This window comes from Carassius carassius, chromosome 23 (assembly GCF_963082965.1).
Source record: "Carassius carassius chromosome 23, fCarCar2.1, whole genome shotgun sequence".
NCBI classification, from domain to species: Eukaryota; Metazoa; Chordata; class Actinopteri; order Cypriniformes; family Cyprinidae; genus Carassius; species Carassius carassius.
The window spans coordinates 24298636-24314280 of record NC_081777.1 but is presented as its reverse complement, the minus strand read 5'-3'; the positions used below and the strand labels follow the sequence as shown (position 1 = coordinate 24314280).

The following is a 15645-nucleotide window of genomic DNA, read 5'->3' as shown; positions in this document are numbered from 1 at the left end:
CACATCTCAGAAAATATCATTTAATCATAAAAGTTTATAATAGTCAGAAGATGGATGTGTATTTAGTGGAATGCCTTTGAAAAATGCAGTATGTCCATCATTAATTACTCATAGTTCGTATGTGTAGGTGGAAGAGCTTTAATAGAGTTTATGTTTGGCTGAATATATAGAAATGAACCATTTTAGTACTTAAGAAATTGAATATAGATTAAAAAAAGATACAATCCGCAATGTGCCTGAATTTTTTTATTTTTTTATTTTGCACAATACCTGTTGAAAAAGACATTTCATTGCTTACATGGATGTGAAGATGATTGTTTGAAATGTGCACTTTACCATTGCATCACTGTAACTGATGTCTCTTTAAATGTTTATTTGGAGGAGAATAAAAAATCTTTCATTTTATCTTTTACTTATACATGTATATGTGATAGATATATTGCCGGCATAGTAGTGTTTTAATATAGCTCAGATAGCATGCATAATTAATTGGGCACATACATTAGATTACAGCAGCGGCTGCTCTTCTGTTTAAATAGCATCTAACACTTTTAATGAGTTGAGTGCAGAGCAAATGAAATAGAAGTAGATGCAAACGAGACTTCGGACTCACGACATGTTCGTTCTCAGAGAGAATAGATGCATGTTTATTCTGGGATGCTTAAATTGGCTTCTTTTGTCTTTGTTGGGAGCTGACAGAACTCTACTGGTTTCTGTCATTTGGGAGTAAACATCCTTCACATTATCGCTATTCTTAGGTTCACAACAGCATTTTACAGTGTACAACAAATTAGTGTGGCCACCCAAAGATAGCGGCAGGACATTCACATTTTAAACACACACTAACACTTTATCACAGTAAACTGGAAAAGAAGAGAAAAAAAAATCTATTAAAATAAAATACAAAATCTAAATCATTATACATTATACATAGAATAACATTATGCATATGATTATACATACATACATGCATTGCATTGAAAAAAATTTCAGCCTACACATTCACAGTTCCAGACCTTTTGGATCTCTAGTTCCAGTAACGTATGTATGTTTGGATTCAGTGCACCATCTTTTGATTTGTTGGTCGGGTGTTACGTGTTAACAGGTCTTTTTAAGGTAAATCTTGGGAAAGTTCAAGGTTGTGGACCTTGTTATTGCATTTTTTGTGCCCCAGTCCTTGAAAGCTCATGTTTAACATGCTGATATGAAGCCTCTCTTCGGTTTGTACTACTGTTTGATGGTCTTATCTCTACATCTAGTTTTTATGATTTGATGTGTGGTTCTAAAACGGTAAACACTTTTTATTTGAGATTAACTACCAGATGTCAAACAAAAAGAGGCTTTGGGTGATAGCTACTCTCCATGCTTCTCTGAAACGCAATGTTTCATGCAATTACTCAGAAAGAACATTCTAGAATTTCAGACGTTTTAGTTTGCTTTGGCCCGGGTTTATCAAACCACACAGAGAAAGATTAAGTGATGGACACTCCACTATTATATTAAACATATTTCAAATTTCATAAATAAAAGATGGATGTCCTGTTAAAAACGCCCATACTGTAGTGTCGTGTGAAACACTAAATAGCTGAAGTGTTTGATAATAGTTTTTTAACGGAGCCATGAACGTGTCCTTCTCACAAGGCCATTCATACCCCCCCCCCCACCCTCCACTGCTCCACAAACAGTCACCAGCCAATGGCAAAGGTTTTGTTTATTTCAGAGTACTGTCTGTTGACTCAGAAGGGCCCTCTGTGGATGGAGCAACACCCGGTAAATTATTAAAAGGCTTGTTTTTAGATACAATTATAGCGAGAATGAAATTGAAATTGCAATGTTCAATTTTATTACATTTTTAAAATGTCACTTTTAATATGCATTCAAGTAAGAAAAAAAATCATGAAGCAGAGTTATTATTATTAGTATCATTTACTATAATATTTTCTTAATAAATTGAATTTACTTTAGCTTTTATTTTTATATATTTCCATTTAAATTTAGTGTAATTGTTAGTAATTTTATAATTTGCTTTTGCTTTTTATTTATTTATTATTTTTCATATTAATATTTATTTATTTATGTATTTATTAATTTATTTTTACTACTAATAATTAGGTTGTTACTTCAATTTTAGATTTTAATTTTTGTATTTAAAAAAAATAAATAAACAAGGCAATCTTTGTCATTTTCATTTTATTTAAGTTTTATTTCATTTAAATAAAATTTATTTTTGTCAAAAAATTATGTTTTTATTTATTTAGAGGACCCAACATAATACAAAGAGTACAAAATATGTTAGAATTGCCAGTTCTACACCCCCCCCCCCCCAAAAAAAATTGGTATTAACCAGCATAATAAGGATTATACAACTTGTTTTGTAATTAAATTTGCTAAATATTAATATATTAATGACAATGATGAAGTATTACTAAAAATCCTTGACAGAATAATAATTGATAACCCTTGATCAAAATAACTGACAAACTCTTACAACTGTAAAATTGGGAACACAAATGATGCAATCACATCTTAAACGTGCGTTTAAGAGTACATTTTGGGAGATCGTTTAAAGCTTAATTCTAGAAATTGCCACTAATGTCAGCCTGCCATATGTTGCAAAATGTGTCATCATCCCTGTTTATAACATCTCGAGCCAAGTTGCAGTAATTGGTTATTGGGCAATTCATCAGACCCAGAAGTAGACTACTGTTCTCCACATTAAGCACACAGATATCCCACAGTATGTAATATAACCAGAAAGCAATTCCTAATTCTTGAACCAACCTATCGAAGACAAGTATCAGATTTCAAAGTTTCCAGTGATGAGCTTAAACAGGTTTATTTCTAACCAAACGCTTTAATTAACATGAGAGACTAGCATCAGAGTAATAATTGTGTTTACATGAGTGTTAGGGGATGTGTGTGTGCATCTGTGGGGAATGTGTTGGGAAGAAGGGTGTGCTTTACTGGTTATCTCTCACTATTAAGGAGGTAATGCTGTATTTGTAGGCCTGTCAGCCAAAGTTTGAAGCTGATGGGAGAGGGAGGAACTTCTAGTACTCATGAAGAGAAACAGATAGATAGTTTAATTAATAACCACTGTCCCGTTTCCCCATGACCCCATCCACTCTGTCTAGCTGCTACACTTATTCCCAAATACTGATGGCTTCAAATATCAAGACACGACCCAGGAGCATGCAGCGTCTGTTAGAGTAATAGGTAAGGAAATGATATTTGTGATGCTTGTTACTAAAATAAATCATCTATTATAGCTTACTATTACTTGATGATTGGGGTGATTGGCGTGAGTGTGGAGATTTATAGATTGGAAATGGCATTATGTTATGGAGACCCTCTGTGTGTACTAGCATGTAAGCTCATGGGAAATTATGGGCTGGATTTATTATAGTTTTATGAGGGAAACTGGTTGTTGTGACTGATGTATTAATCAATATCTCTAACAGTTGAGGCCTGGTTTCATGGTAGTTTGCGACACCTCATTCACATAACCTAAATCACACCGCTGTGACTTTTCTTAAAAGAACCAGTGTTTCCTCTTGTATTATTTATGCTGGGAATGTAATAAAATGCCACTGTTGATAGAAAATTAGCATTGCTGCTGTCGCTAGAATTGCTTTGAACATAAGCACATATGCTAATACTGATAACAATATCAACTTTAAAAAAATAAATCTTCCTTGAATGCATAAACAACTGAAAATGAATAAATTATGTTTTTGTCATGACAATGTGAAAATGATTTATGTATAGCAACCTTTGTTCACACTAGCACTTATGTAGGAAGTATGAAGGTGTTCAGTAACAGAAAAAGAGAAACAAATCTTCTGTGAATGCATAATAACTTGAACTTTGTGAAAATGATTCATATATGTGGGTGATAAAACTGTGAGTCAGTAACTATGAAACAAACGGAGGCAAATTGCTGTTTTTAGCACGAGCAAAAAGTGTTAAACTGTGAAACACCTTTAATTTTACCACTACGCATCAGCATGTTTTGTCCTATAGTCAGATAATATTTCTAAAAATAGACTGATCGTACACCTATAATGAGACTTTTCTTAAAAGAACCAGTTTCCTCTCATATTATTTACACATAAGGTGGGAACATCATAAAACTGTACTGTTGAAAGAAAAAGAGCATTGCTGCTGTTTGCTGATATTTTTCCTTCAACAGAATACGGTTTCAAATGAACTAAAGTACACATGCTAATATCAAGAATAAAGAATTTTAAGAATAAATCTTCCACAAGTGCATAATGTGAAAATTAATTAATCATACCGTTTTTGTCATAAATTGTTGAACATTTTTCATTAATACACACCATTAATGAGGCTTTGCTAAATTTAAATAAAATGTGCATGAGTATTTTAATGAGGGAAAACAAGTTCACCTGCATCATGTTTTACTTCACTGTGTTCAGTTTATGGTTTCTTAAAGTAATAGTGCTGTGAAGTAAAGTAAAGTAATTAAAATCTTGTTTCATTGTGCTAAAAGTTAAAGTAATTAAAACCTCATTTAAATTTCCAGTGTAGTAAACTGCTGAACAGTAATCTACAGTAATATTAGATTTCATTTTACCACATACACATACTGTAGGTGAACACAAAATGATGTAGACGTGCTCCCTCCATACCTGTCAGGAAGTTTTTGAAACTTAAACAAAGGAGAGACCTGGCCTTAAAGGAAAATACATCTGAGATGAAATATTGTGGAATGTTACCATGATATTTTGAATGATCCTAAAGAAAAGGGTAGGTAGTTTAGCATTAAAAAAGCATGGGAAAAGCAGATTATAAAATCCAGTGCCAGACTGTACAGTCCAGAGTTGAAACTGGAGCAAAGGCCACTGCAATCAACTGTAGCATTTCCAGTTGAAAGAACTAAAAAAATCATGATATGACTTCTGTTACGACTTCATATGATATGATGAAATGACCTTGTCCTCCTAATCTCAAGGAAATCTAAATTAAATCTGAATGATGTAGTATAAAACTTTGCATGTTAACTTTATTTTTTTTTTCTTGAGAAGCAGTATCTAAATCAATTTAAGTGACGTGTTTTACTATATTGCGTCAATGCCTTAATTTGCAATAAAAACTGCCTCCATTTGTAAGTAAAGCAACCACTTCCTCCATTTGTCTTGAAGAAACAGGATTAACCCCATCATTCACTTCCATCCTGAACCGAGGGATCTTTGGACTCCAAGACTTAACACACAGACTTCTGAATGAATGAGTGGGTGGGCCATGACGTCAATGTGGTGGGACCTTTACAGATCCCACCCAGTGATGTGTTCCCCCTATCAGAAAGCTCACATTTTTTTGGTGAGTATATTGGAAATTCACATTCATTTCTTTCCTATGTTATGCTAATGTTATCTTCACCATGGTGGGTGATGAAATAAAACTATGAGTCAGAAACTAAGAAACAAACTGAAGCAAAATTCTGTTATTAGCAGAAGACAAAAGTAAAACTGTCACCTTTAATTTTACAAACACGAGTGAGCATGTTTTGTCCTAGATGACATTTATAAATCTAGATCGATCCTGGCTGTAATGAGACAGGGAATTGTGACTTGTCAGGTTAATGAGCAACTATAGCAACCTTTGTTCACACTAGCACTTATGTATGAAGTATGAAGGTGTTCAGGAACAGTAATACTTTGTGAAAAGGGATACATAGACACATGCTGAGGAGTAAAAGAAACAATTGGATGGTTAGGAATCAATACAGCTAATAACCATCTGTACCCTTACTGGGTCGCACTGAAATGGCCATGGTTCGGGATAAGGCTTCAGGTCAGTACCGTCTCATGATATTGTCGTCATATTTTGTGTTGTTGACAAAATGTAGTGCAGATATAGTACAAAAGTTTTAGATGTCTTGTTTACTTAAAAATTATTGGATTGCCAATGAGAATTCAATGAGTCTTTCACAGTTCTGAAAAAGTTGTCATTATTAGCAAGTGGACTGCATATTTTTTTCCATGATTGTTAATAATGAACACAAACATTGAAAAAAAAGCTGATGACCTGAAGGAGTTTAGCTCGAAATATGCAAATATATAACACGTTTAGGAATTCTAACTTTATTTCTAGCACTGTGTCCTGAAATAGGTCAGACCGTATAGTTTATAACGCAATACGTAACAGAAAGTGCATGTAAAGTTCTCAGTGTTGCCACAAGGGATGCTGTGGCCGTGTGTGTGTGTAATATTGTGTAAAATCCAGAGTAAATCCACTTTGGTTAATGATTGCTTGTTATTTCTGGGTGTGTTTGATTTCTGTATTATGTACATTTCACACAATCTACTGCTACTAGTTGGATAGAGGCTGATTATGTTCCTAGATGGTTTTTAATACATACATATGAGGTAGTGGAGATCTTAATGATTCTTATGGTGTCTGCAAGGAAACAGTACCTCAGCGTGTTGTAGTTTCACTAAACGTCATGTTGGCATAAGACCTATTAGCATTCTGTGCTGGGCTAACAGTAAGGTGAACTTAAGGTATGCATCTCCATGACACATGTAAACTGACAATCTTCACTCACTCCTGCATCTTCTCCTCAGATATTCTGGCAGAGCAGAACAGTCCATTGCTACAGGACCAGGAGGTCATGTCCTTCAATAGCTATCCCAGCATGCAGTACACCTCGGTGGAGTCCTCCATTTCATCACCATCATATTACTCCAGTCAGCACTGCTACCCACAGTACACTGGGGAGGAGTGGTACTCTCCATCCACCGTGTTTGAGATGAGGAAAGGACCGTTGGAGGGAGGCTTTGATAATATACTGGACGAGTCTTGCTCTGTCGTCCCGACTGTGTGTAAAAGATCCAGACACGCAGCCCACTCCGGAAGGAGCAAAGGCGAGGAATTGTGTGTGGTCTGTGGAGATAAAGCATCAGGATATCACTACAATGCACTTACATGTGAAGGATGTAAAGGTGAAAGCCAGTATTTTTGCTGATGTTTTCAGTCACAAAACATGTATTTCTGTACAAAGTTTTCATAGTGTTGGAAACCTTATTCTTATTCCTTATTCACAATCAATGCTATTAAAAAAAATAGCAGGATTTAAAGTTTTCACACATTTCGGAACAACATACTAAAATACTATTTTCAGTGAATCCAGCACAACTTACTGAATCAACAATGTGAAGCATACAGTGTGTGCAGTCCAATTCCTGAAAGACTCAATCTTATTATCTGATTCTTCTAGTGAATCAAACCATACACCAAAAACATAGTGTGAGTGTAGTCCAATTCCTGAACAAATGAATCTTATATGATGGTTCTTTGTAGAGAATCATATCCATACAGTGCAACCAGTGTAACCCAATTCCCAAATGATTGACTCTAATGAGTCAGTTCTTTTTAGTGAATCAAACAAATTGACATATCTTTTCAAGAAATATCTGTTTTAGGCTTACAGTCAGGGTTAGGTGCTTCTACACCCTTATTAATCAGCTGTCATTTCCCACTGATTTTAGGAATAAATTATGGGTAGGGTTAGGTTTAGGGATTGAGTTAAGTCTATATTTTTGGACAATAATGTTGATCCAGGATCATCAAAAGATGTTGATCCAGGAACATGTCTTTGCAAAATCACATATGTGAGATCGGTATAGTTACTGACAGGTTGTTTATGTAACACCATGTAGTTAAAGAGATTTTTGTCAGTAATATTTCATTTCTAAAAAAATTAAATCAATTGAATGTTGAACTATGTTATTATGAGCCCTCTAATAAGGCATTAAACGTCATTTAAATATTTTTCAAGAATTGTTGTACATTTATTTTTTATTAGTATTCATTATTCTCATAATTTTGAATTTTTTTTTTTACATTGGCTCAACCGGTGGAATGTAGTTCAGGGCTAGTTGTTGATAGAGGCCAAGAAATTGCATATTTCACTTTAAATGCCAAATATAGCTTTTTATATTTATTTGATATACAGTGTAATAATGTACAGTTGCACCTTTGTTCTGTGACCTCATTGTTCACCCTTAAGCCTCCATAGTGCAAAGTTAATGTGTGTTATTGTGCTTATGGGCTCATGCTGGAATAATTACCTGTTCCAAGAACAACTGCACATGTTTGTCTCCTGCCTAGAACTGAAAATTGAGCATCCAAAAGTATCTGTATTACAGTACTGAACGTAATGTCTTGAACATTACACCATACCTACTATGGGCTGCAATGAACCTATTCCTTGATCTGTGTTTCAAAGTTGCCTTCTTGTTTCCACTGTTGCTTCTTGTTTTTTTTCATTATGGTTTTCAAAATTAGAGAATAGTTAAATTCCTATAATGCTTGTAATACTTTGGCAATACGTACAAAAGAATGTCATGCAAATAAGGCAATTTAAATTTGAAGCAATGTAATGTACTCCTGAATGCTTTTGTATGTCTATTTTCGCCATTTGATCTGTCATCCACTGTGTCGAAGTGTACAGTACAAACAACTGATAATATGATAGGGGAAAAAATGACTTATTTACCATAACAGTGGATGTCAGGGAATTAATTTATGACACAAAATTTGAATTCAGATCTATTGATAGAGGTGCAGTGTTAAATGCTAAAAAAGCTAAATGCCAATAATTAAATGCAATTTCTGTCCTTGTAAAACCATGAAAAATGGTGAAAAAAATTAATAAAATAAAAAATACAGACAAATGCAAACCAAAAATTTTCTAGCCTATTTTAGAACTGCATATCATTTGGGCTTTACAGGTCATGGTAATGTTAATACATTTCGATGTTTTGTAACATTTAGCTTTCTCTGTTTTTTCTGTGTTGAGTCACTGCATGATGGTCTATGAAAAATTTGGTTCTGATTCCCAATATTAATTTATACTATAAATGAGTGGCATATTTAACATGCTGTGCTATTTCTTCCAGGTTTCTTCAGGAGGAGTATTACAAAGAATGCTGTATATAAATGTAAGAGTGGAGGAAACTGTGAGATGGACATGTACATGCGCAGGAAATGCCAAGAGTGTCGACTCAGAAAGTGCAAAGAGATGGGCATGCTGGCAGAATGTGAGTAAGAGCACTGTAAACATTATAAAACATGTTCCTGCTCAACTAATACATGAGCACAATACATTGATTTACTTGAGATAAAATATTAGTTTGTGGAAGTTGTATTTTCTAAGCTTATTTTTAAAATATAAATATTGATGAGGAATGAAACATATATATTAAAAGTCAATCTGAACTAATCTGTATCTATTTTTTGGTTTTGCATCCTCAGGCTTATTAACTGAAATCCAGTGCAAATCCAAAAGGCTGAGGAAAAACACAAAAGCCTCATCTGACGAAAGTATAGGGGATGATGTTGGTGATAGTAGAGATGCTAAACAAATTGTATCTACCACTAAACCCTCTAAGGTAAGAACAACACAGGTGCTGTCTGATTGGGTTATTATTATAATATGTGGTGAAAACTTCCACAAAACTAGCTAAAATACTGTCCCTTTTTGATCTGTGCAACTTTAAGTATTTAAGATACAGTTTACTTGATGCCATGCTTGTTACAATGTAACTTTTCAAGTATAACTGCAAACTAAGGGTGTTCTATGGAAACTTTATTGAAGTGCTATAAAAGGTTAAAGGGCAACATCAATGATTCTCTTTACCATCATTCTGCTCAGTTTTGCTCACATATACGGTTACTTCTGAAAGATTATATTAAAATCAAGGGCTGTAAAATGGCTGTGCAGGATCAAACATTGGCTAGTTGACACCCACCTTTATTTATTGCTTCACATAGCTGGATTCTCCATGATCCAATCTTATAAACAGGAATTTTGCCACATTTTCTAATTTCAGGAGAATATAGAACTGAGCCAAGACCAACAGGCTTTAATAAGTTATATAGTCGATGCTTACAACAAACATCGCATTCCTCAGGATATGGCGAAAAAACTGGTATGTCTTCTCGAAAATCAACCCTAACATTTTATCTCTTTTTAGATCAGCTTTTTAAGTCTTTAAATCTTTTTATGATTCTTTAATGCACAAGGCAGCCAAATGCTACTGTTAAAATCAGTAAACAGCATCGCCTGTTCTTATCACTGTTATTATGTAACCAAGGTTAACACCACCCCAATGTCGTAAAACAGTGGCTTATTTGCATGCTTTTTTCCTCCTTCCAATCTGTCCATAGCTACAAGAGCAATTTAATGCAGAAGAAAACTTCCTTCTACTGACCGAAATGGCAACTAGTCACGTTCAAGTGCTGGTTGAGTTCACAAAAAATATACCAGGTACTGTTTTTCAAATTCTAGATCAGCTATTTCGCTAGCAGGATACCACTTCTATGAAAATAAAATAAATTCACATAGTTCTAGAAAACATTTTATATGACAGCAATGTCCTATGAGGAGGATGCAATAATTCCGGCAGTTCTAAGCAAACATATTTTCTGAGCAGGTTTTCAGTCTCTGGATCATGAAGATCAGATCGCTTTATTAAAAGGTTCCGCTGTAGAGGCAATGTTCCTGCGATCAGCCCAGGTTTTCTCCAAGAAACTGCCCAATGGACACACAGAGGTGCTGGAGGACAGGATCAGAAGGAGTGGTGAGCTCATTATTTGGATTGCAGTATAATTTACAGCATGACTCATGACCTTTAACTGTTTTTATGGACGTTCAAAGGAGGCATGAATGGGATTGGGTTTCAAACTAGTATGCCACGTACTTGTTGAGCCCCAGAACAAAGTCCATAAAGTTCAGTAGGCACGTTACATTAATAATGTATCTGTCCACCCTAAATAACGATAGGGAATTTGCCATCTTGATAATCCCGTGGTGTACATTTCATGTGTAAAAGGACCCTAAAGTCCGACTGGTTTCAGTTTCACAGAAGTCTAAGCACTGGATGACTGCCAGGACAGCAAAAAGAGGAAAGCCCTCATATAGATAGTCAGTATCATATGCCTTATAACATGTAATCAGATTCTGTAGAGGAGCTGTGGTTAAAGAAGGATGCATGATCAATTCATTCTCTTAAAGCATCTTAAGTCCTCCAACATTGCACATTGAATTAGCTTTATTTCAAAGATAGTTGCTTTCAGCCTCTCAATATTTGAAAAGCCGTGACGGACGTTCATTTGGTGATATTTCTAAACAGGCAGATGAATGCAGAGTGGCATCAACTGTTTGAATCCATCACTCTTTTTCCCTGCAACACAGGCTCAGGAATATTCACGCAAAAGGCCAGCGGGGGAGAAATAGACTTACTGTCTAAAGAGACTATTGTTCTCTGTCTAAACATCGAGAGGCCTATTGTCCCACTCTCTGGCTCTCAGCGCCTCTGACATTTCTCTGGCATGAAGTCTTTTTTTTGCTCCCTCGTTTTTTTTTTTGGAAAGTTATTACAAAGGTTATCCTTTCATCTTTTTGAAATTAATGAAACTGTGAAAGGAGTCTGCGTACTGCGATCATTTCATCTCTTGGGGGTGGTGACTGTTTATATATATTGAGTTTGTGAAGAGTTTGTTACACTCCAGCACTGTTTTTCTTTTTGATAAACTGAATTAAGTCAGCTGTCTTCAGTGTGGCAGCTCCCACCGAGGGTTTCCCTGATTGGTCGGTCTGTAAACCAAACCCTTATGGCTCTTCACACTGAATGCATAACATCAGAAAAGAGCGCTCGGCTCACATAGCCAGTGAAGTATGATAATTATATCAATGATAATGATGAAGACAAAGACCTCGCACAAAACAGGAAAGCCTTTCATAGACAGGCTTTAAATGAACTGCTGTTACTGAGGATCCCACTGAATGTGGAAACGCACAGCTGTGGAGATCCGAGGCCAGATTCAGATCAGCTCTGACCTAACAGACAATAGAAAGCAATAAGGTCAGGACCCCTGATGATCTCCCATTGCACACTGAGGGAGTTTCAGAAAATCTCTTCCAAAGCAGACAGTGAACACACTGCAAAAATCATCTTCTTAAGGTATAATTGGTATAATTTCTCATTTTTGTCTAGTCAGAATATATACGCTTTCCTTAAACAAGATCAACTTACTTGCACAAGATATGAATAGTTCTTTTTAATAGTTTATTTTCAAATAAATTTTCTTACTTCACTAGCAAATTCATGATACAATCCTTGGGGGGGGGGGGGGTCTGATTTTACAAAAAAAAAATTGTTGATCTAGTTTTAAACAACAGTTTCAATATTTTTTTTCGGAGAAAGAAAGACAAAAGTACATTACAAAGATCATAAGATGAAATGTAATAGGCCTACGTTTTATATTATTGATGGATGGATACTTTCTAAGAGGAAATTGTGTGATTTATTGTAGTAAATGCATAGGACACTCGCTGTTACTTTTAAATATAGCTAACACTGCCACCCTGAGGCCTCAGAATAAAACTTTTCATACACTTGTACATTCAACAAAGACAGTTTCACTACTGAATACTGAAAATGTGTCCCATTAGAAGCTCACACAAATACATATTTTATGGGGGTAAGATAACAGAGCCACGGCTGAGTGTAGTGTGTACTATTGTGATCTTAAGTCCAGTAAAGAAACCATGGCCTTTATTCAACTTTAAATCATAGCTGGTATGTAAATATGTGCCTTGGTTGATTAGCTTCAAAGAAACATGTTTTTGAGTGGTTACTGTCATTTTTACATTGTCAGTACTAGATATTCAATACTACGTAGAGTGATTTATAAAAGACAGAAAAGCCAAAGCTTGGTGTATATCTTCATAAATATCCCTATTTCCTCCATAGGCATATCTGAGGAGTTTATCACACCCATGTTTAACTTCTATAAAAGCATCGGGGAGCTGCAGATGATGCAAGAGGAACATGCTCTCCTCACTGCTATCACAATCCTCTCACCAGGTCAGCTGATATCGGTCACTTAATGTTTTAAATCAAACGTTTCAGAATGCAACGTTAGTTCAGTTAGGGTTAGGGTTGTTAAAAACAGTGTTCTTGTGTTGCCAAAGCTTAGTGCTGATTTGGTGCTCAAAACACATTTCTTATCATTACTTGAAAACAGTTAAATAAATAGGAAGTTCAAAAGAACAGCATTCATTTAATAAAGAAATCTTCTGTATCATTATAAAAATATATAAGGCTGACATGTTCCAAGTAACCATCAGTGTAAATGCATTAGCATCATATGATGGAAATGTTTTAACCCATTTAAAAGCCACGTTTGGTTCTTATGTAATCAGTTTGCACTGTTGTTCCAATAAGTTAAAAAGTTAATGATTAATAGGGTCACAATAGAAAAGGACATGTTTGCCATTGTTTTATGCTTCAGAAGTCCAAAAATGAAATAAATTAGTTTCATATGACTGAAATTGTTCTATCTATCCGTAGACAGACCATATGTTAAGGACCAGCAGGCAGTGGAGCGCCTGCAGGAGCCTATGTTGGAGGTGCTGAGGAAGGTCTGTAAACTACAGCACCCCCACGAGCCCCAGCACTTTGCACGGCTTCTCGGTCGTCTGACTGAGCTTCGCACCCTCAACCACCACCACGCAGAAATGCTGGAGTCATGGCGCATGAGCGACCACAAGTTCACCCCCCTCCTCTGTGAGATCTGGGACGTTCAGTGACTTAAGTGACTCTTCCACATTCAGAGAAAGAGAAAATTTACAAAAATTGGCACTTGAAAGAGAAATGCTATAGACTTTAACTAAGCTGCCAAAGAGAGGAGTTTACACACTTTTCAGTGAAGTGGACTGTTAAAGTATGTAATATAAATGTAATATTTTGTCAAACTTCAAGTAAAACAGGAAAAAAGAAGATTTTAAGACATTATCAGCTCTTCAAGAAAAGATTGATATTGTAATGCCTTTGTAAATGTTTACCTGGCCTTTGCAACTTGGCACCTTGGTTTGTTTTAAAATCTGATTTAATTTATCAGAGGACTTTGTGGCTTTTTACATTTTATGTCTGTTTGTGTTTTGTGTAATTCATCTAAATATTTTACTGTTCTGCTTGACCTGTGGTCGCTCTTTTCACTTTTCGAGAATTATGTAACCATTCTTTTTCTGTGCCCAAGTATATGTGTTTATCTGAAAATTGGTGTTAACCATTGTGAAGTATATAAACAGTATATTTAGAATACCTGACCAAAAATTAGCCCATATGTGTAAAGCACAAAACCATGGGCATTAAATTAATAGTTCACCCAAAACTGAAAATATGCTGAAAATGCATTCAACTTCAGGTAATGTTGATGAGTTTGTTTCATCATCTGAACAGATTTGAAGAAATTTAGCATTATATCACTTGTTCACCCCTGCAGTGATTGAATTCAGCAAATATAAAACCTAACAATAATACACAAGGAATCCACACAACTCCAGTCTGTTACAACACACACATTGGGAACACAGGAACGAGCGAGGAGAATAGAAATAAAGTAAATTTCAAAGTATCTAATAAACAAAAACTGGGATTACAAGAACATGGGAAACACTGAGGACATGAAATGACATTTGACAGTGGACAGGAAACGAGGGGCAGAACACACTTTATATAAACAGAAACTAATGGGACACACCTGCGATCAACAGAACTAAATGGGAATAGAAACAGGAAAAACCAAAAATTGGGAATAAACATAAACTTGAGCACATGGGGGAGGAAAACACAAGGCAAGGAATAAAGTCTGACACAGTCCATCAACATCCTGTCAAGTAAAAAAAAGGCATGTTTGTGAGAAATGTAAAAAGTAACGCAGTGTTAGCTGTAACACACGTGTTTTGAATATTTCCACACATGCTAGCATTACAAAATTCACAGTATTTATTAGTTACCATATCAACATTATATAGAAAAAAATGTGCGCCAAAATTCTGAAATATTTTGAAGATATCGCTGAACATTTATTTTACCATAGTAAAATTAAAATTCTGGCTTAAGTAAATTTTTCATCTCAGTTTTTTTTCATTAATTTAAAATGAGACAAATCTGCTATTATTTTAATCTCCAATCTGTCATTTATCAGTTCAGATCGTTTTTTAATGCTTTGATAACAAGCAGAAGGCACTAACCAGTTTTAAATTCAACTTGCGCAGATTGGGCACGTTTAACATTGTGTTACAATCTGCTATTCTATGACATTAGCGATGTAATTTACAGTATTTACTTTCATGAATTTTAATGAGTAACAGCGAGAAACAGGTGAATAACGACCGACAGTCAATGTGTAATGTTTAGAAATTAGTATTTAACAACATTGTTTGCTCGTTTACGTTTGTCGTCGCAAGCGGTTGCAATGTGTTCATTATCAAACTCTAAAATCAGATTATTTTTAAATCTTAAAAAACGCCATTAGACCTATTTTATTTGAAAAAAAAAAATATATATATATATATATATATATATATATTTTTTTTACAAAATATTTTAGTTTGTCATGTGTATATATGTTTTTTTCATTTGATCAGATAACATTTTAATCTGCCATGTGGTCATGTTACAACGTGCCCCTCAGATGTTACAATGTTCCCCACCTATGGGGCATGTTGTCACATTTCACTTCCATTTTTTGAGGATAAATAAAGAAAAACTTATACACTGTAATTATGAAACAAAGCAACATATTTATAATAGACAAGTATAAAAT

The 15645-nt window shown here is 34.9% G+C and overlaps 1 protein-coding gene across 3 annotated transcripts; it reads left to right on the top strand.

The window, feature by feature from the left end:
• Nucleotides 1-3015: 3015 nt before the first annotated feature.
• nr1h4 (nuclear receptor subfamily 1, group H, member 4) lies at nucleotides 3016-13954 on the top strand. 3 transcript variants are annotated; one of them, XM_059506667.1, is made up of 10 exons: nucleotides 3016-3216; nucleotides 5172-5343; nucleotides 6591-6968; nucleotides 8928-9068; nucleotides 9283-9419; nucleotides 9861-9959; nucleotides 10198-10297; nucleotides 10464-10610; nucleotides 12786-12899; nucleotides 13386-13954. In XM_059506667.1, the coding sequence occupies exons 2-10, from the start codon at nucleotides 5247-5249 to the stop codon at nucleotides 13622-13624; spliced, it is 1452 nt and encodes a 483-aa protein (XP_059362650.1). In that variant the 5' UTR covers nucleotides 3016-3216; nucleotides 5172-5246; the 3' UTR covers nucleotides 13625-13954. The 3 variants fall into 3 exon arrangements, with proteins under 3 accessions (XP_059362650.1, XP_059362651.1, XP_059362652.1); XM_059506668.1 differs by lacking the exon at nucleotides 3016-3216 and having other exon boundaries at nucleotides 5136-5343; XM_059506669.1 differs by lacking the exons at nucleotides 3016-3216; nucleotides 5172-5343 and adding an exon at nucleotides 5642-5817.
• Nucleotides 13955-15645: the final 1691 nt, after the last annotated feature.